The 23,209-nt window shown below is 37.7% G+C and overlaps 1 protein-coding gene and 1 long non-coding RNA gene across 2 annotated transcripts in view; one reads left to right on the forward strand and one right to left on the reverse strand.

The window, feature by feature from the left end:
- The window catches only part of loxl2b (lysyl oxidase-like 2b), a 40,996-nt gene extending 22,043 nt beyond the window's left edge, over window positions 1-18,953 (reverse strand). Inside the window, exons 1-4 of the mRNA XM_024276217.2 lie at window positions 18,876-18,953; window positions 15,867-16,233; window positions 15,503-15,678; window positions 1,509-1,720 (exon numbers count right to left, since the gene is read on the reverse strand). Of these exons, the coding sequence (XP_024131985.1) occupies window positions 1,509-1,720; window positions 15,503-15,678; window positions 15,867-16,212 (734 nt within the window). The 5' untranslated portion in view covers window positions 16,213-16,233; window positions 18,876-18,953. The remainder of the gene's footprint in view (window positions 1-1,508; window positions 1,721-15,502; window positions 15,679-15,866; window positions 16,234-18,875) is intronic.
- A 146-nt stretch (window positions 18,954-19,099) lies between these two features.
- Window positions 19,100-19,932, forward strand: LOC118599176. The gene is made up of 2 exons (XR_004948473.1): window positions 19,100-19,536; window positions 19,723-19,932. It is a non-coding gene; the product is annotated as an uncharacterized LOC118599176 (long non-coding RNA).
- Window positions 19,933-23,209: the final 3,277 nt, after the last annotated feature.

The following is a 23,209-nucleotide window of genomic DNA, read 5'->3' on the forward strand; positions in this document are numbered from 1 at the left end:
TGGATGGAACAATGGATGGATGTATGGATGGATGGATGGATGGAACAATAGATGGATGGATCAATGGAAGGATGGAACAATGAATGGAGGGATCAATGGATGGATGGATTGATGGATGGATGGAACAATAGATGGATGGATGATGGATTAATAGATGGATGGAACAATGGATGGATGGAACAATAGATGGATGGATCAATGGATGGATGGATGATGGATTAATAGATGGATGGAACAATGGATGGATGTATGGATGGATGGATGGATGGAACAATAGATGGATGGATCAATGGAAGGATGGAACAATGAATGGATGGAACAATAGATGGATGGATGATGGATTAATAGATGGATGGAACAATGGATGGATGGATGGACGAATGGATGGATGGATGATTAGAAGAAATGCAAAAGGTTCAAATATTTTTGAACATCTAGAAAAAAGATTTTGACTCATTAAACTCCTGAGTGTTGCAGGTTCAGAGTTGACTAAAAGAATTCTCCATTTCAATGGTTTTTCAGTCTTTAACAAATCCATAGCTTGTCCTGCTGGAATCTTCAGAACATTATTAATTTCATTTGATTTGTATAATTTAAAGCAATTCCTGGCTCGTTTGTCAATGACTAAAATATACCAGTCTGTCTAGATGTTTGACACCCAAAATTCCAGGTCATAGAATCATGATGTATTCATGTGCACAACCGTCTACAGAAAGAATAAGAGGCCAAACTGTCTCTTCAGGCAATGCCATGAACCTTATCTGTCACCTTTTAAGAAAGTTGACCATTGCTAAGTCTTGTGCTTTTTCACACTGTGCTTTGAAACATGCGTTTGAGCAATTACTGCCATTGAAAAGTCAATGAAAACGCATATACATGTGCATTTCAGGCTTACTCGTTTACTTTGTGCGTTCATGTATTGCGACTCAAGATTTAAGTCCGTTTTTGGGCTCTTAAAAACAAGGGAGTCAAAAGTTGAACAAGTTGAACTTTGACAAATCAAGGACTTAAATTTGGTAGTGATGAATCTAAAGTGTCTTTTTCAAAACACGGAAGTGCCAACCGTTTGAAAATTGATCATGAAGGATAAATTAATAATTGCAGTTTGTGCCCAGACAGAAATATATGACACCAAGTTGTTCATGAATCGGAATAGAGCTGTGAAAGAAAAAGCCTGGAACAAGATTCATGAGATTTGCACCACTTTTACCTTTCTCACCAAATATCTTCCAACTGTGATGACATACGCTAATACAGTAATGTATATACACTAATGTGATGACATACGCTAATACAGTAATGTATATACACTAATGTGATGACATACACCAGTATCAGGTAGTGACAGACCTGAATAAAGAGCATAGGCTAAAAGCAATTAGAAAATCCCGTGTTCAGGGTGTTCTTGATGTGTACATAGCTTCAGTGTCCCAGCTGCTAAAATCTACCACATAAATTTCAACGTAGGAACTCTTCTTCTTATTCATCGTAGGAGTATGCATACTAACTTGTAAACTCTGGCATTGTAGCGCCTTTCTCCCGGGAAGCCAAACATGCCACAGATGACTCTACTATTGAACTGGGTCCACTCTGTGTCACAGATCTGCTTCCACTTGCCCCCGTCCTTCACCTCTACATGTCCTTCAGTCACGGGGATCCGCTTGCGGTATGTGGACAGTATGGCTCGAATACGCACGTCCTCCACACGGATGTCCAGGTTCTGTGGAAATAAGAACTTGAGATTAAAACAAAAAGTTGATGCATCTCATCGTTGAGCTGGAAGTAACCCATTCTCCATGAATGAAATCCTGTTCACTTGGTTCTGTTCTGATATATCGTCACTACTGTCATATAGCTTAGGCAGGGATTCTCTACTGAGCTCGGGAGCAAAACTTGTCAGTATCAAGCCCAATTTCAAGTAGCTACATGCCATCCATCCATCTTGTTCCCCTAGTCCGGGACCGGGTTGTGGGGGCAGCAGTCTAAGCAAAGATGCCCAGACTTCCCTCTCCCCGGTCACTTCCTCCAGCTCTTCTGGGGGAACCCCGAGATATTCGCAGGCCAGCCGAAACACATAGTCTCTCCAGTGTCATTTCAGCCACTTGTAGTTGGGATCTCGTTCTTTTGATCATGACCCAGAGCTCATGACCATGGGTGAGTACAAAGATCGACCGGTAAATTGAGAGCTTTGCTTTCTGCCGCAGCTCTCTCTACACCACAACAGACCAGAACAGCAACTATGGAGCCAATTTAGGGCCATAAATATATGAAACCCAAATAAAACATTTTGAAAAAAATATTAGTGTTTGGCCCCAAAAAATGTAAAATGTCCAAAACATTTTGCTATTCTAAAATAAACGTAATAATTTTCAGCTTCAAGAGTTCTGTTTTTTGGGTTTCAAAACTCAAAATTTCAATTTCAAAACTTTTATTCAGTTTCAACTCTTTTTTCACTTTGGAATCTGAAAATTTTAGTTTCAAAACTTTTGGCCCCGTTGTAGCGTGTTGGGGCGGGGCTAACACGAAGGCCCAATCAAAATCAATGTGGGTGGTAACTTCAGTCCCGGTGCATTCACTGACTCCTAGCTGTAATAATCACGCTCAGAAGATGGCTGTTTAGTCTGTACTATCAGAGTCTGAAGTTGTCCCAAGAGTTTTATCTTGTCTAAACAGGCGCATCCAAAACGCTGTTCTAGCCCGTTCAAAGCCCCATCTTATTGAGTTAAATACAGGCGTACAGGTGGTTCTCTGGCTGCCGTCAGCCTCCTAGACTGCAGTGGAGCTCGTTCAATAGGCCGGGAGAGAACTGTGATCTTTTTCTTATTTTCATCGAGACAATAATAAAAATGTTTCCATATTTTCCCCCTCCCAGGTTAATGCGGGACAACCTTCAAACTCAGTCACAGAAACAGTGGAAGCGGCTGTCATACAGACACACCCCCTCGAAGAAAGACAGAAGCCCCGGTAACAAGAAAAACTTTAAAGGATTTCATTTTTTGTTGATTTTTGTGGAACTCTTCACAATAAATAAACCAGCATCATCCATGCAGAATTACATTCTCGACAGGCGGTGAGCAGCAAATGAGGGGCGGACCGCCGCTTTGCATTTTGGAGGTTTGGGAGCTCTGAGTCAATGGGAACAGCCAGCACCTCCGCAGGAGCATGCAGCACGAGGCTGCCAAGATATTTTAACTCCACAGCTGAGGCAGGAGCACTCCACCCACCGATACAGGGTGAACTACCTTCATTTGTATGAGTACTGATGGTAACATTAGATCCAATAAAACATGCAAGTGTTTAAAACCTGAAAAGACATAAAAATAAGTGAAAAAAATATGAAAAACTTTGATTGATTTGGTACATTTTCAACATTCTAACAGTTTTGCATGACAGTACATGCAGAGAACACAGTGCTCTGCCTGGTTGCAGGCAGGTTTGTTTGGATGACTTAACAGATGGGTTTAGTCTCATGTACAGCCAAATAAACCCTGAAACATGAAATAAAGAGACAGTAGTTTTCCTCAGCTGCCGTTTGCCCTCGGGGAATCAAAGACGCCGCTATGCAGAGTGAAATCTACAAATCATCATCTTTCATGTCCTCCTTTGGACTCTTGCTAAGAAAACCACATTAAAGGTTCTTTTCTGTTGGAACTGCACGTGACTTGCTTGCAGGCGGTGAAAACAAGAATGCACATGGCATTGGCAGAAGCTACAAATAAAGTTTTTTTTCTTTTTTTACGAAGAAATTGCAAGCCAGAACATACAAAATGTTCTGAGTATTTTTCTTTGAGTTCACTCCGAGGTCAGTCTTCGACGTCTGACTTGTTCCCCTCTCAAACAAGCCATATCCGTCGAACCCTCGATGGCTCCCCTTTAATTTTCCCTGATGAATTTCCTGTTAGAGGCTCAGAATCTCCACATGCGTGCGCGCAGACAAAGGAGTAATGGCAGGCAGGTTGGAGGGGGGTGGTGTTTCTAACATGTGTGTGTTGATTCAATGGACTCCAGGGAGCGAGGTCTTTGAAAAGTCTGTGCTTGTCTGAGAGGAACACCGCCACAGATGGAAAAAGCATTGGTGAGATAATGTCAGCAGGAAAAGTGAAGTCATTGCAGCACAAATCTGACTAGACAAGTCTACTTTGTACTGCGCACTTGTCCCTTAAAGATCGGTTTTTAGTTTAGGTTTCTTTTCACGATAGAACAGGTTTGCTCTGACTGGAAATAGAGAGAACATCACAGTTTTAAATACCTAGAATAAAGATCATGAAACATCAACTAAAGCTAAAAGGAAAGGCATGAGCAGAGGCAGGTAGATCACTCAAAATGGTTCATGTAAAAGTAAAGTTATTTTAAAAAAAATACTCGAGCAACAAAAAAAGGTACCTCAATGATAGAGTTCAGTGTAATTATTAAAAGTAATGGCTTATCACGAATAAACTTCAAGACTGACTCAGATTAAAGTTGTTTTTGTTGTTTTTAACATGTATTTGTGGATTTTTTTCTCATGTTGGATGACTCAAAATTGCATTTCTGACTATTTCTTGATTCTAATTGTTGTGAATCAGAGGCAGACTGGAAATGCCACTGAAGAGGCTTAGCTGTGACGTAAAAAATACATTGGGCGGGCTACTAGCATGCTGCAAACAACAGAGCAACTATGAAAACAGTTAATAAAGTCTGAATGGCTGGCAGACATATTTCTGACTCTTTTTGTCATGCCTTATAGTTCAAAGAGCCCTATATATGACAATTACAAAAATTGACTATACACCTTATAATCCGGTGTGCCCTGTGGTGTAGAAAACAGTATTGACCATCTCTGGTCATGACTAAAAAACAATGGAGTTATCTTTCACTTTTTCTGCTTTTTGTCCTTTAAAATACTTTGATCAATTCTGACATGCTTGAAAATTCCACAAAAATCAGTTTTTTTTTGGTAGACTAAGCTCTGACTTATTTTGTATTACCCAGAAATATATAAAAGTGAACAGGGGATTTTTTTATCATCCTTTTTAAGAAGTTTAGCAGCTGTCTTCTTACTCTGGTAAAACAATGCAGCATACAAGCACACATGTCTCCTTTAAAAAAAAAACATTTATGGATAAATCTGCTAAACAGCTGTTTAAAAATATATTTTAGTGTTTCATTGGTAAAAAAAAACAATACACATAGAAATAACTTCTTTCTCAGATTTTTCTGTTTTCTCTATCATTCATGTTTAAATATATCACTATGCAAAGTATTATTACAAGGTCATCATAACTTTATGACTTAATATTTTTTTTACATTCATGTTAACACACAATTTTTTGAGTTACAAAAACATTACTTACTTTTTTCAAGAGTAATTTTATTTCTATAGCTTTATTTCTATGGATACACAGAAGGATTCTGTAAAAATAACTCTTCTCATCCTCTCCAGCTGTTTAAAAATGTCATTTGACCAAAAAAAAAATACAGTTTGTATTTCCAGTTAAAAGAAATGTGGTCAAAATGTTGTTTAAAAAATCAGATTTAAGTACAAGACAGTGGGAGTTTTTTGTAAAACTGTCAAATGAACTTAACATAAATACATCAAAATTGTAAGTGTAGTTAAAAGAAAGGGCAACATGGAATTCGGTGATGCTAAAGATGTTAACATCTGGATTCCAAAACAACATCTTAAGCAGCCTCTGATTAGCTGAAGTGATGCCTGCTACCAGTAATCTACAGGGTTCAGCCCATACCATCATTATTAGGTAGTTGGGGCGGATTTAAACAAGCCAGCCTCTATCATCTAACAGCATGTGGTCATAATTCATTGCTAAATAAATATTGTTTTGTTTCATTTAAAAAAAACATTGTTTCCTACTCTTCAGAATAGTTGCTCATAATTCAGTAATGATGTAAAGACATTTGCCAACAAAGAACATGTGGTTCAAATAGGATTTTTAACCACTCACAGCCTGCAGTAATGCGCCTTCGTCTGCAGCTGAATTCAAAAGCTCTGGCTTATAAACAGTGTGAGGTTTAGCTGCAGCTCCTCTGACACTTCACACGTTTCCAGGCTCGTCTTTGTCTGTGCAAATCTCAACAAATCCAAATTCCTTTGTCCAGAGCTAATCCTCTGCTATATAAATTGGATTTTGAATTAATGTAGTTAGTCTGTGTTTACACAATGCGAACAACATTTCCTCACAGTGAGTGCACTTCCTTCTTCAGGTCATTAAAAGACCCCCTTGACAACAGATTAAAAACAGATGTTTCTAAAGCCTCGACAGCTTAGCTGGAGCATCAAGGCAGTTTGAGTGAATGGAAATGAAGAGTGCTATGACTGCAAAATGACTCAAATGTCTTAAAACACAGAAGAAAACAGAAAGTTAAGGAGTTATTTTTCATTTCATCACATGTCTAGGCAAAAGTTCATCTTGCAACCAATCCCTGAGCTCCCATTAAGATTGACTCCTGTTGTGCTTTGCCCATTTCCCTTTGTATGCTATGCTTGCTATGTTCAATAAGCCATTTTAAGGGCAGCTGTGGTGCAGAGGTAGAGTGGTCGACCTCTGAGTGAAAGTTCAGAGGTCTGGTTCTCGCCTTCGCTGCGCAAGTCTCAATTTGTGTGCTGAGTCAGCTGATGCCATTTATCCATGCAGGAGTATTTACAGAGGAGGGAGCGCTCCTCTCACAGAGGGGGCTCCACTGTGCGGAGATACACCTCAGCAGCGCAGCACCTTCGTTGGATGCAAACATTTAATACAAGCGTCTCGAGTTGTCTGATTTTTTATGATGGACTGGAAGAGTCACATACCTCTGCAAATACATAAAACCGCGAGTAGGCGAGGGAACACTCTGGACTATAAAGAAGACCTAAAAGACTTACTTTAAAAAAACAAACAAGCAAAAAAAAAAAAAACGTGACAGTGTGCCTAATAATCTGGAGTGCCTTATTTATGGAGTAATTCTGACTGTGCTGTACTGATGTCAAAGCAATTTTGAGAGGTACATGGCGCTCTGTCAACACATATGGTTGAAATGTCGTTTTGAAAGGCCAGCCTTTTGCTACTTGTTTTTTTTTTGTATCTGTTGCAAACAAGGTTGGTAGTTAACATAGTCACACTACTTTGTTTTAGTGGTATCAGTTTGTTTGGGAGGTTGGCAGTTATTGTAAATACGCTAATGCGGCTAATGCAGCTGTGGGACTGATTTTTCTTTAGATTACTAACAAGGTTGAATGGCGTTTACAGTAACAGTCTGCTATGTTATGAGCTGTAAACACAGTTGGAAGTTATATGTATTGTGAATACACCAATACGGCTAACGCTTCGGATGTGGCTAACATGTAGCATGTTACAAACAAGTTCTAGAGATACTTTTTACGTAGTAATAATACAGTCTGAGTGACTGATGGACTAATCTCTGACTCTTTTGTCTCACTTAATAGTTCAGTACACCTTTTATGTGACATAAGTTTAAAAACATAGCGTTCATTGAAGCTGCACTTAATAATCTGGTGTACCCTGTGGTGCAGCAAAGACGTTAACCCCACATTGCCGCAGATGGTTACAGGTTTTTGGCTGTGAATGCATCAATGTGTGCGTCAGTGCATCGGACATGTGGCTGTAAAGCCCTTTATGTCCTTAATCAAGGTAGAAAAGCGCTTTGTAAATGCATACCATTTAACATCTATAGCAGACAAGCTAATTTTCACTGTGAGCTAGAGCTCTCTGAACCATTAGGGAGAGTGATATCCTTATTTAAGGCTCAAAAACATATGATTACCAACCACAGGGCTCACGAGGAGGCTTTAAATGTGTACTTAAAACCAATTCACAATGAGCAGTCACTCACATACATGAAACTCACACTGACAGGCTTACTGAATATGACTTTTTTCTACTGTCCAACTTACTTTAAATCATTTTACAGTAAACATACTGTCTTGAATCTGAATTTTCAACCATTTTGGCTAAACATCTGTTGAGGTGCATTCTTGAGAACCATGCTTCAGCTTCTAATGAAATAATTATTTGACCTCAGGGTCTTAAAGAAAAACATCTAGAGACAAAGATTTATGAGCTTTTTTTGGGGACACCAATGACTTCTTATACAGAATAAAACATGTAGAAATGAAGACCAAACAGCAAATTTAATGTCTTTTCATTGTCTTGTCATAATCTTAAAAAAAAGAAAAAAGCTGAGGAACCTAAAAGTACTACTGTTTGGTAAACTTTGTAAACAAGACAGTCCTCAACTGGAGCTGCCAAAATCCACATTTCATAAACCCAGGTATTTTTGGATTCTGAAATGGGTTTGCTGAGGAATGAAATGTATGCAGATGATTGCAGATCCAGCCTCAGAAATCCTCTGCAGTAACTTTGCTATAAACTGGGAAAGAAACATCCTGAAACCTGGACAGAAATGCAGACAAATGCTGTGTGCAGGAGAGGCAGAATTAGCTATAACTCCTTGTTTGTGTAGTGTATCCCAATCAGACAACAAGAGTACACTGTCATGGAAAAATGTCTAAATGTCAAGCTAAAATAAGCTATAAAAGGTGTTAATTTTCTGGTAATTTGACAAGAACAATGCGAAAAGGCCATACACGTGCCACGGTTTGTGTTTCACCCCCATCTGAGCTCATTCTCTGGGTATTTCCTTTGCAGTTCCTTTAGTTAAACCATTATAGTTTCCATCAAATGATGGATCATCTACTAATTATCCCGTAACACAAACCCTAAGGGAACATGTCGTCATGTTTGCCATTATAACAGTGCAGATGGTGAGAGCTGGCTGCAGAGCGGGGTCCAGCTGGATGTGTTTTACATGCTGGGGGTCCATGTGACTTCTCTAAGTGAGTTGAAGTTGTTTTTTTTCCTCCTGTGATCTAAGGCTGTCTCCAGACGTCTAGACCTCTACACCCACAGTCCCTGAGGAATCCTTTTTACCATCATGTCCCTTTAAACCTCTGGCATGTTGAATCCCACATTGACATAGGAACATCTTATGCATTGAAAAGCGGGTTTATAAAATGAGTACAGATAATTTTGTTTAAATGTGTGAAGAATGCACAACAAAATCCACCTATCAGTCTGTTTTCAGAACCCACTGGAGGTCACAGAGTTGCTGGACCCATCCCAGCTACTATTGGGCAAAGATGGGATACAACCTAAACAGATCGCCAAACCTTTGCAGGCCTACACAAAATGTACTTAACACAATCTATTTAGAAGATAAAACAAAATCTAAAAGTGACTGATGAAAACAGCACAGGTCTACAGCCTTTAAAAGAGAGGAGTTTATAGCTCTGTACACAGGACAGGTGGAGGAGAGTCATCAAGAATCCACTCTTTCCTAAAAGTATTCAGTCTTTTTGAAACCAACATCAGGGTGCTTTCACACCATATGTTGCATAAACTGAATGAAATGTTTAGGAAATAGTATAGTCATTGAGTATGATAAAGAAGGAACCGTGCAACAAATAACAGAAAAGCCTAATTTCCACAAAGCGGTTTGTTTTCACGGTGCATGAGTGATGTAGACCACACGTGTGTCATTGTAGTGCGACAACTAGCAAAACAAGAACAAAAGTATTACTTTACTTTTTGTACATCGTTTATAACAGGAATTTAATGTTGTTTGTAAGAAGATTGCGGGCGGCTAAAAAGAATACCGCCGTAAGGAGGAAAATTGAATTGCTAGCTTAGCGCTATACTGCTGCTTGCTAATGTCACTTTCTACCAATCAGCAGGTGGCAACAGCAGCTCCACCCCAACCACCCTGTTCTATTTTTATGGACCTATAACAGATGAGGGCTCTCAAGAGGTACTGTTTAATGGGTCCATTTAACAATGGAAATACTCAAAATACCGGATTGAATCGGACCGCTCAGTGGAAACAAAGCTAAAGAGTACCATATTTAAATGCAACACATAAATGACATATCCTTAAAGAATTATGTTCTAAAGTTTGGTCTGCATTCATGACGGTAAAATAACTCATGTCGGTGGTCAAACATTTGGTGTCGCCATTGTAGACCAATTCAAACTACGCAGATGTGTAACAAGCTAACAGTTCCTCCAGAAGCATAAATCAATCTTGATAGAACCACAAATGTGATGACAGGACTGAGGTTTGAGGGAGTTTTCAAGTTAACACGTACTATAGATGCTTAAATCTTTGCTCTTGATGGATTTATTTTTAGTTCCCTTCATGTTTTGGATTTCTTTCCACTCACACACCACTTGATAAAACTAATTTGTCGGCTGAAAGTTCAGACAGCTGATAAAGTCTGTAGTTGCATGGGTCAAATGTGGCTAACATTGTAATTTTCACCAACCCTCAGACTCCTTTCATAAAACAAATAACGTGGCCTCCAACAGTTTCTAAAAGTGTACAATTACGTTTTAAGCTGTTGTAGACTCATGGAATCAAAAACACCAACTGTAAACTAAGAGACATTGATGGACACCACTTCATGTACGAGACGAAATGGGTTACTTTTTTGGTGAAATTTGAAACAACCGTGTTTTCTTAACATACCCAGAGACTGTGGCTGTTTTCAATTACTTCTATACCATAACAATTACCACACAAGACATGCTAACTATGACAAGCTAACTGGGAATGTATAGTGCAAAAAAACTGACAGTAAATTTGTCTTCGTGTTTTGTTATGTATAGAAATGAAAAATATATCATTGCAATAAAATGTTCATCAAATAATTGTTTATTTGCATTTAATGTTATTAAAATAGTTCAGGCTCTGAAACATTCTCACCAAATCTGGCCCTCTTTGGTAAAACCTGCAAGGGTTGACTTCGTGAAGTCTGGAGTATATGACAAAAATACTGTTTTAATTCAAGTAGAGAGTAAAATGATTAACTGTTAGGTAAGGATTTTTCTGCACAGCCACGTGTGCTGTGCATCACTGAATACAGATGCTTGTGAAAAAAGTTATTTCGGCTCACTTAAGAAAAGTGACAGTGAAAGTATTCGCCTCAGTCAACAGTTTGCTCATAACGTTGGAATGTGTGAGGCCTGCACAGTAAGAAAGGACAGGAGGAACTTTGAACTTGTTACTCAATCTGGAATTCATGTTCAGCTGGTCCTGGAAAAAATGTTCATCAACTGACTGACAGTTACGAGTGCAACACCTCACCATTGAATTCTAGGTTTTGTGGACATACTTTCACTGCAGACAAAAGAATTGCATTGTAAAACAACAAAAAATATATAGATTTTAAGAGTTAGAGAAGCACAAAAGCCGAATGAAGGCAGACCGCTCCATTCCACTCAAATGAAGAGTCTGTTTGTGTTTTTAACATGTTCTTGTAGAATTTTCTCTCGATGGAGGATAGATATAAAGATAACAAAGCGCAAACTTGCATTTCTGAGTATTTCTTTAGTCAAGTCGTGGTGAATCAGCAGCAGATGAAAAATGCCATCAGAAAGAGTCTGTTGGTGGAATATAGAAGCTTCTACGGTGAGCTGCAAGCTCCATGTTCCGCTGCATTCTGATGAATCTACTTGCAGACAAATAGATCCATGAACGTCTTTGTTTTCCTCGTCTGAGCTGGAATCTGAAATATTGCTGACAATTTTTGCTGCACCGATTGGAGGTTGGGGATGTGAGGGGCTGTAAGCTAGCGGGAGAGAGTGTTAATACATGGATGAAGGGAAGTGCGGGCGCCTACAGCCCCACCCACAAATCAGAAGTGAATTTTTAATGAACTCCTGCCACTCTGCAGAAACTAGAATATAAACTTGTTTTTAAAATATATTTGGTCTAAAAATGGCATAATTATAGTTTAAAGACTGCTGGAAACACTTAAAATAGATCAAAAGTGGATGGGAGTGGGTTTTTAATTCGATAAACAAATTAGCCATGTGAGCTTTTTCAAACATGCTTAAATGTCCGTTTGGTGGAAAGTGTCAAGATTAAAAAAAAAAAAAAAAACTTACACTGTCACTTTAAATTCAACTTAAAAAATACTACCTTAAGTCCCACAGAGCTAAACCAACAGCTTTATTGTCAGATGTTTTGCTTAGTTAAAGCTTATTTCCTTTCATTAAGCATTTGGACTTAAACATTTGCAAAAGCCATAAAAATGAAGTCGAACTCTATAAGTGTCAGGGGGCAAATGAAACTTTTACCACAGTAAATACCCCCATTAACACATCTTTTACTTGAATCCATGAATGCACTAAGAATGGTGAACTTCAGCAAAACACTCTCCAGTCTCATTAGGATTACTTCCCAGAGACTCACAGTTTCTGCTGCTCTTATTGTAGCAGTCCACCTTATCAGGTCAAAAACAGCTCCAGCACATCAGTGCTGTAGGAAGACTGAATAATACTTTAAAAAAACAAGCAAATTATAGATTATAATCAACTGCTCTGTGAGTTTACATTTTCTAATAGAAATCATTTTAGACAAGAAAATGATAAGAAAACCTATTTTAAAATGTTCGTAAGTAATGATAAATATCAGTGTTACTCACTTTAAGGTACATCTTTATTACTGGGCTTTTCACTGGTGCTCTGAAATGACATTAGTGTTTTTGTGCATTTGTCAAAGTCATGAGGATCTTTTTGAAGTGGCTAACACACTTTTGTGATATGTTCTACATTTGTTGAAAACTGCCCTTGCAACACACTTAAAGTCTGAATAAGAGTAGTTTAAAAAAGTAAAATTTGATAGATAAAATGCAGGTTGTCATTGTACTAAACAAAAAATGAAATGGTGTACCCTTACAATCGTGCAATATTTGGTTAAAAAAAAGTGTAACAATGTACATATTGTCATTTTACATCTCTTTGATTTTTTATATTTCACTTTTTATATTTAAAATTTATTTTCATTTCCTTTGCTGCCTTTCATAGTTTCTAAACACCTGCATGGAGACAAAGCATCCTCATTTTTAATAAAACAATAAAGGGAAATTCTGAGCTGTATACCGTTTTTACATCTTCATAATGTACTTTATTAATAAAATAAGTGGACCTTATGTCAATAATTGAGAAGTCGCTGACTTATCATAACTCAGAATCTTGGATGATTCTCCCATCCATTCATCTTTTAAACAGCATATTCTGTTATCTCTGTCAGTCTCACTACGTTCAGGTGAATCATCAACAGCTGTCTTCATTTAGTTAATCAACCTTAGTGTATTTAAGTGTCTAGTTTTCAGTTCATCATCAGGTCTTCTGCTCTGCAGCGCCGCTGATTCGGTCTCCCATGGTTTTGTCATGTTTGAGTTTATTTAGTAAATGTTTAAGTTTCTGACAACAAGTCTTGTCTCCTTCATTTGGGTCCTCCACCACCATCCCTGACAGTTGCTGGAGCCTATCCCAGCTGCTGTTGGGTGAAGGCAAGGTACACTCTGGACAGGTCGCATTTCTATTGTAGGGCCATGCATTCACATTCAGACACACCCAGAAACAATTTCAAATCCCCAATTACCCTAGAACAGGGCTGCCAAACTCAATCACACAAGGGGCCAAAATCCAAAACACACCTTAGGTCGTGAACAGGATAAACATTTATTGAACACACTAAAACTACACTTTTATAACTTTAAGACTTTCACTTTTTAACACAATTATTAACTATATATATATAGCATTACCTGTGATAACGCTAGTGTGAATGCTGTAAGCTGAATTTGGCCGCTGAAGATGCTGAAATTGATAGCTAAGAACGCTGAAGCTGAAAATGCTGAAGTTAATAGCTGAAAACACTGAAGCTGATAGCCAGCTAAAATATCAGCTGAAAAAAGCCTAAATTAGCCAAAACAGCTAGCGTGTAAATATTAGCCTAACTCAATAACAGCTTAAAAAATAAAAAAGTCTAAATTAGCAGAAACAGCTAGCATGTAGCTAAACGTCAAAAAGCAAAAGAAAAATCTTAGTAAATGCCAAAATAGTCCAAAAAGCTAACAGAATGCCAATTTTTAAAACTTTAAAACATTAACTTTTTAACATAATTATGTATTGTATAACAAAAAGGCAGGAATATTACTGTAGAATAAATCAACTTAAACCTTAAATAACTTTCAATATTTTACTCTCCATAAAAATATATTCTGTCAAAATTATTTAGGTTAAAAATGAGCGCAAGATAACATTGGGGCATCATGACAATAAAATATAATGATCTGGAGGGGCGGATCCGGCCCCCGGGCCTTGACTTTGACACATGTGCCCTAGAATGTTCGGAGAAAATGTATGCATGATTCCTCATGTTTAATGTTATGGCCCCATTATTAAAAATCCTACATGGTGAAAATAGAGAGAACAGACAAACTCCTTATCTGAAAGCTGCAGAAGAGCAAAACCATCCGAAAAAAAGAATTCACCAAAATATCACAAAAGCTTCCACTGTGGTCTAATACACAGTAAAATAACAACAAACGAAAATAAAAAACATTTTCAAGCTAAAAAAAGTCATTACTAGGGTAAAGCTGAAAATTTGAGCAGCAGGACATAAGAAGTACCATAATTTTTGGAACATAAGTCGCAGTTTTTTGCATAGTTTAGCCAGGGGTGCTCAGGAGCGACTTATTATTGTTTTGTTTTATTTTTTAGACATAAATAGGCTCATATATTTCTTATTTTCCCAGTTAACACAGGTTTCGTTTTGTCTAACAAGCGCTAGAGGGCGCTGCATCTGAAGTATTTGCCACTGACAGTGGCAGAAGAAGTGTCGTCCAAAACAAACATGGGAGAGAATCTGATTGATTTCCTCTTTAACTTCTTTATTTTTCTTTTAAATATAAAAAGATTAGTTTTCTTGTTTTTATTTTATTTTTTTAATAAACACTCTGCTTGGTGGATTTGTTCTGAAACATCACACTTTTCTCATTCCAGATCGTGTTATAAATGGTTTTCTTCCTCTTGATTAGACATTTTATGCTCTTGGGACTAATACTCAGGAAAATACGGAATGTAGAAATTGCTTTTAAATGGAGAGAAACACAAAACTGGTCAAACGTATTTGGGACCATAATTAATATCTTCAATATCTGTTAAAAATGATTTTGTATACCTTCGATTTGATCAGTTTAGCTTCAAAGACTGACTCCGATCATCTTTTGATGTATTGTAAAAGTGTTTTACAGTGGTCTTTTCATCATAGTTATGCTGCTTTTCTGCCTACATTTCGATGACATAATTTCTGCAGAGTGGCAGTAGTTCATTAGAAATTCACCTCTGAGTTGTGGGCAGGACTAAACTTCCCCCACTTCCCGTCACCCATCTGTTCACGAAGGAAGCTTGTGCCTCACGAAGCGTAAGTTTCTATTTCACAAATACAAATATCATTTTCAAACAGCAACATTTTTTTCGTCTGCTCCTTACTCCCAACATTTTGAGTAAAGAATTACTCCGAAAGGCAATTTTAAGCTGAATTTATTTTATATATGTCCTCCATCATGAGAATAACCCACACAAACATGTTACAAACACCATTTTCATCAGAGTGGGTCGTTAGACATAAATGAACTTAAACATTTAGGTAAGTTTACCTCCACATGATTGGGCAGCAAGTTCACGAATTTAAACCCTGGGATCCTTCTGTCGCTGCAGACCACGCCCACATCCTCAGTGTGTTTACAGTCAGACACTCCGATGCCGTTAGAACGACACATCGCCAACGTCTTTTCTGTGCCGGTGCATTGGAGGTTGTCAAACCAGATGGGTCCTTATGAATCAAAAGAGAGAGGAGTCATTTTTACTATATGACAAACTTGGAAACAGAAATGTTGGGTATTCTATTTATTGGTTCTATATGTAAAAGTTTAAGCATATCCATCAATAAAATGTTAAATCAAGAAGTATCCAGTAAGTGTCAATAAGCTTATTTTCTTCCAAACATGACAGAAGAAATACCTTCTCCTTTTCCGTATTTTGATGACGGCGACCACGAGACAGCCTCCACGTAGCCCAGCTCCCTGCACACCACCTGGGCGGCGTGGACGTTGAAGTCATCATCACACACAGTCCCCCACTCTCCTTTGTAGTAAACCTCCACTCGCCCCTCATTGTGCTTCCTCTTATCTCCCGCCAACCGGAGCTGGATCCTGGGGGTGTCTGGATCCAGCACTGGGGGGGTGTACTGTTCCTGCTCCGGGTCAGGGTAGCCCGGCGGGTAGCCATGCAGCTCGTACTGGGCCTGCACCAGCTTTATCAGCACCAACAGGATGACGCTGCACCAGAGTTCTGTCTGCACGCTCATTTTGATTGGAACTGATGAAGACTAAAGGAGAGAAGTGAAATGGTATGAGTAAGTTCTGGAGGATTGATCGAAATAGAAGAGAATGGAACTGGAAATATTTCACTCACTATGCACACAAGGACGGGATAACATTCACACCCACTTTTTTTGTGGATCGGTTAAACACTTTTATTTTACATACAAAATATGCACATCCATCTTTGACAAAGTCCAGATGTTGTCTGTTTTCGGGGGTGAAACGCTGCTTAGACCGGCCCTAGGATGACGTCAGGAAATGGGCGGCACCCACGAAGAGCGAAAGGCGGAGCCTCAGACATGGAAGTGTCTTACTTCTGGATAGGAAAAGAGCTAGCAAAGATAACACATTTTTCATCAGTAACTTGTTTCTTAAGTGTGCTAAAGCTAATATAGGAGGCTCGTCGGCGCTCCTGATCCTCGCAGTGGACCTCGTCACTGGCTCGTTTCGCGTCTCAGAGTGGAAGAGATTCCAGGTGGCCCGTCTGTTCCTGGCCGTGGACCACTAATTCTAAACTAATTCTTTTTGAACAGCCCAAATCGCCTGCTCGTCCTGGGAGAGGATCCCTCCTTCCTGTGGGCATCCCTGAGGTTTATTCTTTTTTCTAGACTCAGGTTTTTTTCCTTACTGGGAGAGAGGGTCCAACAGCAGAGATAACCACTTTTATTTAGTCGGTTTAGTTTAGTAATTAGCTATTACTTATATTTTATGACCGACCTTCTGCTTCTATTACCGGCATAAAGCCCAATGAAGGAAATTTTTTTGTGATATTGGGCAATATAAATTAAACTGAATTGAATTATTATATGATCATATATATGGATATAGTTTACTCTGAAAGTCTTAAGAATAGCGGGGTATGGGGCGTTTAAGGAGTCCATGTTGATTCTAAGTAAATCCTTTATTTGTATAAAAGTTTCGATCATTTTAATCATTTATCATACCATTAATCATTAATAGTTTAATGGAGGAGAAAGCGGGCTGCACGGTGGAGCAGTGGTTAGCGCTCTTGCCTCACAGCGACAAGGCCCCGGTTCGATTCCCGGCTGGGACCTTTCTGTGTGGAGTTTGCATGTTCTCCCCGTGCATGCGTGGGTTTTCACCGGGGACTCCGGCTTCCTCCCACCATCCAAAAACATGCTTCGTAGGTTAATTGGCGACTCTGAATTGCCCCTAGGTGTGAATGTGTGAGTGAATGTGTGTGTGATTGAGGCCCTGAGACAGACTGGCGACCTGTCCAGGGTGTACCCCGCCTTCGCCCTTCAGTAGCCGGGATAGGCTCCAGCACCCCCGCGACCCCGAAAGGGAAGAAGCGGTCAAGAAGATGGATGGATGGATGGATGGAGGAGAAAGCGTATTATCTTTTGCACTGAATAAAGCTTTAGCTATATATATATATATGTATCATCATGAAATAATCTATTAACCATTGCTACTGTCAGGCTGTTATATAACTGTTTTTGTTTAATGCAAACAGATCTTCTTGAGCTTTTCAAAGAAATGTATTTGTCCAACAGTTACAATCATAACTTAATAGACTGTTTTATCTTCACACCAGCTAAAAGATGGAGTCTATATTCTATTCCACTTTTTCTTTACAAATAATCCGGAACTATCAGTAATTGTTACATGTGCTGTCCACTCTTGAGAAACAGCAAATAAAGCAATTTGGGCAAATCTGTAAGAAATTAAGCCAATCCAGTATAAAAAGTTATGTTGATGACTTTCCATTCAAGAACAAAGAAAACATATCAGACCCAAGACCAAAGCCTCGACTCCTGCTGGGATCACTCTGACATGAAAACCATCTTTCCAGGGAGAAAAAGGAGATGATCCTTATGAACAAATGAAGCAATTGATATGATCCACTGACACCACAACAGATGTGTGCTTTAGAAATCAAACATCTGGCAGGACACAGATGACTCATGAGCTGCAGGGTTTCCATTTTCCTCTATGTAACGTGGCAGCAGTTACACAAGCTGGAATTAGCACACACCTCACAGATTGAGCACATGGAATGAAACTGCTGAAAACCCTGTTGTCATTAGCCTAATGTGGTCAGCGTGGAGCGTGCACACTCAGCTCCCCTCAGAGCAGCTCATTATCCCAGGTTTGGAGCTCAACGTCTGCTTTCACTGTTCAGAGTCCAGAGAGGGCTGGAGGTCTAAGATCTAAACCTATAAGTGTCCATTCAGAAAAGACGATGCCCCCAAACTCTGCAGAACTGCCTTAATAAAACAGTTTTTGTAGGAGCGTCTTTGTTTCAAACGTGTCATTCGTGAGAAGCCCACCTGCTGGAGGCCATGTGTGCATCAGCTTAAAAGGTCAAAATGTCATTTTCAAAGCATGCAAGCTATTCTTCTGATGGTGATCGCCACTAGCAGACAAAGGAACAGAGAAATCTTTCACTTTTATGAATGAAACTTTAACAAAGTCATCTGAAAATAGAAAAAAAAAAGTTTGTAAAAGAAGAAAAAAATAAGCTGTTATTTAGCTATTTATCTTTAATACTCTCACAACACAATATTGTGGACTTGAAAGCATAAATTAAATTTAAAGACATGTCAATGCACATACAGCATGCAGCAGAATGTTTTTTTTAAAGCTGTTTTCTCAGATGTTGCTTTTCAATGTTTCCACTTACTGCCTCCGTGGACCTGAAGCCTGCAGTCTGAAGTCAGCTGCTCCTTCCTCCACCTCCTTCTAAACTTTCACTGGCCGTCATGAGCCTGTCAGGGGACGGGGCGCTCCAGAGGAACGCCGACCCCGCCCACCATGAGATCAGCAGGGGATGGACGTGGAAAACCATGTGGGAGCTGCTTATGCAGAGGGTTGCATTCACAGACCGTCGGAGATGTCTGGCTCCACACGGGTTGTGTGAAGTCAAACGAACTCTTAAGTCACTTCTGAAGTAGTTTAGTTAAAAAGAAAACATCAGAGTCCACGAAATGTTAGAAAAACTTAGTTTTCATACTCTCAGATAAATAAATGAAGTAAATTTTACTTATACAGGATTTGACAACAGAGTACCGAAGTACTTTACAGCAAAAGGGAGATAAAAACATGTAAGAATAACAGCTTAAACTGACAGCAAGAAAAATACATAAGAGATTAAAAATTATAAAATCAATAAGATGCCACCAACTACATGTGTGTTTTTAACTGACATTTAAAACTGTTCAGGTCAGATATCATCAACAGTTCTGCAGAAATATTATTCCATAAGTCAGGACTGGAAAAACCAGAGTCACCCCAGTGTTTCTGTTGGGATCTGGACACAAGGGCGGAAGTACCATAAGGCAAAGGTAGGCGCTTGCCTAGGGCCCCAAAGTGTTTGGGCCCCAACACCTTGAGAGCCCCAGGCTACATACTAAATGAAAATGTCTAATCTAATTTCCCATGATTATTTTTCTCACAAAAACCCAAATCACTGAAATTGAATAAGTCTATTTATATGAAAGTGTTTCATCCCCCCCCCCGCCTTTCTGCAGCAATGGAATAGTCCAGCAACAGCAAACCAAGAAAGACTTACCAAGAGATAGACTCACTAAAAAAGCACGCATTTAGTGCAAGTAACTGCCAGAAGCAATCACTTCCTAAAGTGCAGGAAGACATAACCAGAAAAAGAACAACAGAATTACAACAAAAAAGTCAAAGTGGGATGACGATAAAGTTGTAAAACTTTGGGGAAAAAAAAAAAATCAAAGTTGTACATGACTAAAGTAAACATGGAACTCCCTTCCTCTCAGCCTCAGATCTGTAGACCCAGTGTTTTCTTTTAAAAAGCAGCTAAAATCATATTTTCAAAATTTCTTTTTCATAATTCTGTTTTTATATTCTGTGTTTTACTGTGAAGCAATTTGTGATTTTTTATCTTGAAATGTGCTAAATAAATAAAGGTTATTATTATTATTAACACTATGATATAAAAAAGTCTAAATTAAAGAAGAATAAAGTTCAAAAAGCATGAGAAAGAAGTCAAAATTTGACCAGAATAAATTCATAAAATTGTAAAAAAAAGTCAATATTTTACAAGAATAAAGTCATAAAATTACAAGAAAAAAAAAATTTTAACTTGAAAAAATCACAAAATTATAAGGAAAAAGTCAAAACTTTATACGAATAAAATCGCAAAATAATAAAAATAAAAGTCAAAATTTTACTTGAACAAAGTTGTAAAATTACAAGAAAAAAAACGTTTTTTACAAGAAAAAAATTGTTAAATTACAACGGAAAAATAGCAAAATTTTACAAAAAAGTAATAATATGAAAAAAAGTAAAAAAAGAAAAAAAAGAAAAGGGAAATGTCAGTTTTTAAATCAAAAATAAACAGTCTTTTCAAATGTTTCAACAGGGACGATCCAACATAACCTGTTTAGTTTATGGTGCAGACATTTCAGAGAACTGGGAATTTAAATTCATATGTTTCTTTTATGGCGACACTAACACTCCATCACAAGAAAAGTTCACTCCACTGTGAACGGTTTTGTTCCATTATTTGTGTATTTTTGTGTCTTTCTTTTGTAAAACCTGACTAAAATAGTTAATACAGCCACTGTAGGAGACCCCATGTTTTTGTTTGCCCCCAAACTGCTAAGTCACATGAAACCACTCGGTAGATCTTCAAACTCTAGAATGGTTCAGAACAGTTAAAAGCTCTGAATATTTTGCCTTCTATCACGACTTTCTTGAAACAAATCTCACGTTAACCATTTAGCTCCTAAAACATTTAAATGATACACAATCAGCTGTTAAAATACACGACCTGAAGGTGTTAATGGGATAAACTGCAGGAGAATTAATGAACAGACTTCCTGTTGGGATGGAAAACAATTCTTCTTCTTTAATAAACTCATTTGGAACAACATCTTTAACCCTGAAGGCCACCAGGGATGGGGAACAGATCTCCAAAAATTAATCAATTTGTGCTTCTTGTTGACATTTCCATGTGATCAGTCAGCAGCATATCTGAACAGCACAGAGTGGACTCAAACGTTACATGGACTCTGCTGCCCCCCTGTGCAGATGTTCTATTTAACTCTCAAGTTCTTTTAATGTGTTTCCTCGAACAGCAGTAATGCTTTACCAGTGGTGGTGTTGTCACACTGTGCACTTGTGTCGTTTTTTTTTTTTTTTTTCAAGAGAAAAGTAAAATATCTTGAAATCATCTAACTGATAGTTGTTCTTGGAATAGAGAAGAAAACTGGATGGTTTATTTTTTGTTATTTTTCACTGTTTGAGTAACTTTAGTCACAGAAAATAGACCCTTTTGTAGAAAAGGCAAATTAAAAGTCTAATTTTTGTCTCACTGTATGATCACCAACTTGTATGAATGCAGCTAGAACAGTTAGGACAGAGGTCTGAAACACCTAAAGATCCAATCGGCGCTTTTTCTATTTACCAAAACCCTGTGAGAACAGTAAAGTCCCACATCACTGCTTAAAAAATATATACATAGAAGTTATTAAGTCATTTATTTATAAAATGTATTTCTTTATAAAATATGGCTTTTAAATATCATGTTTAGTGATTTTTTGTTATTTAAGTATAACAATAAATTGATTTATAGCAATGTGATCTTCTTTTATTTTTGCAGCAGATCAAATTCCTTTCAAAATAAAATACTTCCTGTGACAAAAAAAGATCCTCCTACTGCAGCATCAGCTTTACATGAAATAAAAATACAAGAAAGACAAAAAAATAATATTTGCTTTAATCTTATTCTAATAACAAGATTGCAAATTGAATCTTTTACCATAATTTTGCTTATCAGACATAATAAAAATCTAAACCTACATTAGATAAAAATTAAATTAAAACAAATTCACCAAAGACTACAGTTAAAAGCTGCAAGTTGGAGACCCCTGAGATAAGAGACTAAGCAAAGACTAACAGATCGTTTTCATTCAGTTCAATTTTAAATCATCAAAATTAGAGTTAAAGTCACTTGTGAGGAGCAGAGAGAGAGCTTCTCTTATCCAATGAGAATCAAGCGTGTTGGCAGAGCTTCTAAAGAGGAAATGGATTAATTTAAAAAAGAAATGTATAAACAGGTGAAAGCATAGTGACCTCTGTATGCAGGTTTTTAAATGTATATAGAGGTTGAACAGAAGAGAAAGATCATAAAACATGTCAGATTATGCTTAGATCAGGGATCTGCAACCTTCCATTCTGAAAGAGTCATTTAGTCCACTTTTTAACAATTAATAACATTTTCTTTGTATAATAATTTGAACTTCATTATTTTTGACAGGAGCACATAAATTCCCTTCAAAATAAAATACACCCTGTGTCACAAAAGCAAGAAAGTCACATCAAACATGACATTTTCCATTTTAGGACTTTGGTTCGCTTAACCCATTTCCTCCTTTTTACTATCAAGTATAAACATGAAAACATTGGTGTAGAATCATTTTAAACATCTATATGTGTTTTCATCTTATCCTAATAATATTAAACTACTCTTACAATTAGTTTTCTCAGTTATCTGACGTGTTAAAATTCAAAATATAATCAAACAACTTGATTAAGTAAAAAAAATTAACAATAAACTTGTTTTTAACAGAAATTATTTTTATCCAAACCAAAGAGCCCCAATGGAGGGATGAAGGAGCCGCATGTGGCTCTGGAGCTTCAGGTTGCAGATTCCTGACCAAGACATTGACATATTTTGCATTGTTTGCAAATATAGTCCGGATTTTTCTACACCTGAGTTTAAGTCTGCAGCAGAAGAAATGTTGGTCATCTTTTTCATTTGTGTTATTTTAGGTCAAGGAAATAAAAAATAATTACATATATTTTGACAACTTAATATTTAATAGTTGATTGAGCCGTATTCATGAGAGTTAATGAGTCTATTCATGACTAAAATGAAAAGTTTAATTATTTAAAAGTGTATGTGGATGTATGTGTTAACCAATCAATGTCATGTCTGTGCATAGATACACATTTCGGTTGTTTAGTTTGATTTTGATTGCT

This window comes from Oryzias melastigma, linkage group LG9 (genome assembly GCF_002922805.2).
Source record: "Oryzias melastigma strain HK-1 linkage group LG9, ASM292280v2, whole genome shotgun sequence".
Taxonomy (NCBI): Eukaryota; Metazoa; Chordata; class Actinopteri; order Beloniformes; family Adrianichthyidae; genus Oryzias; species Oryzias melastigma.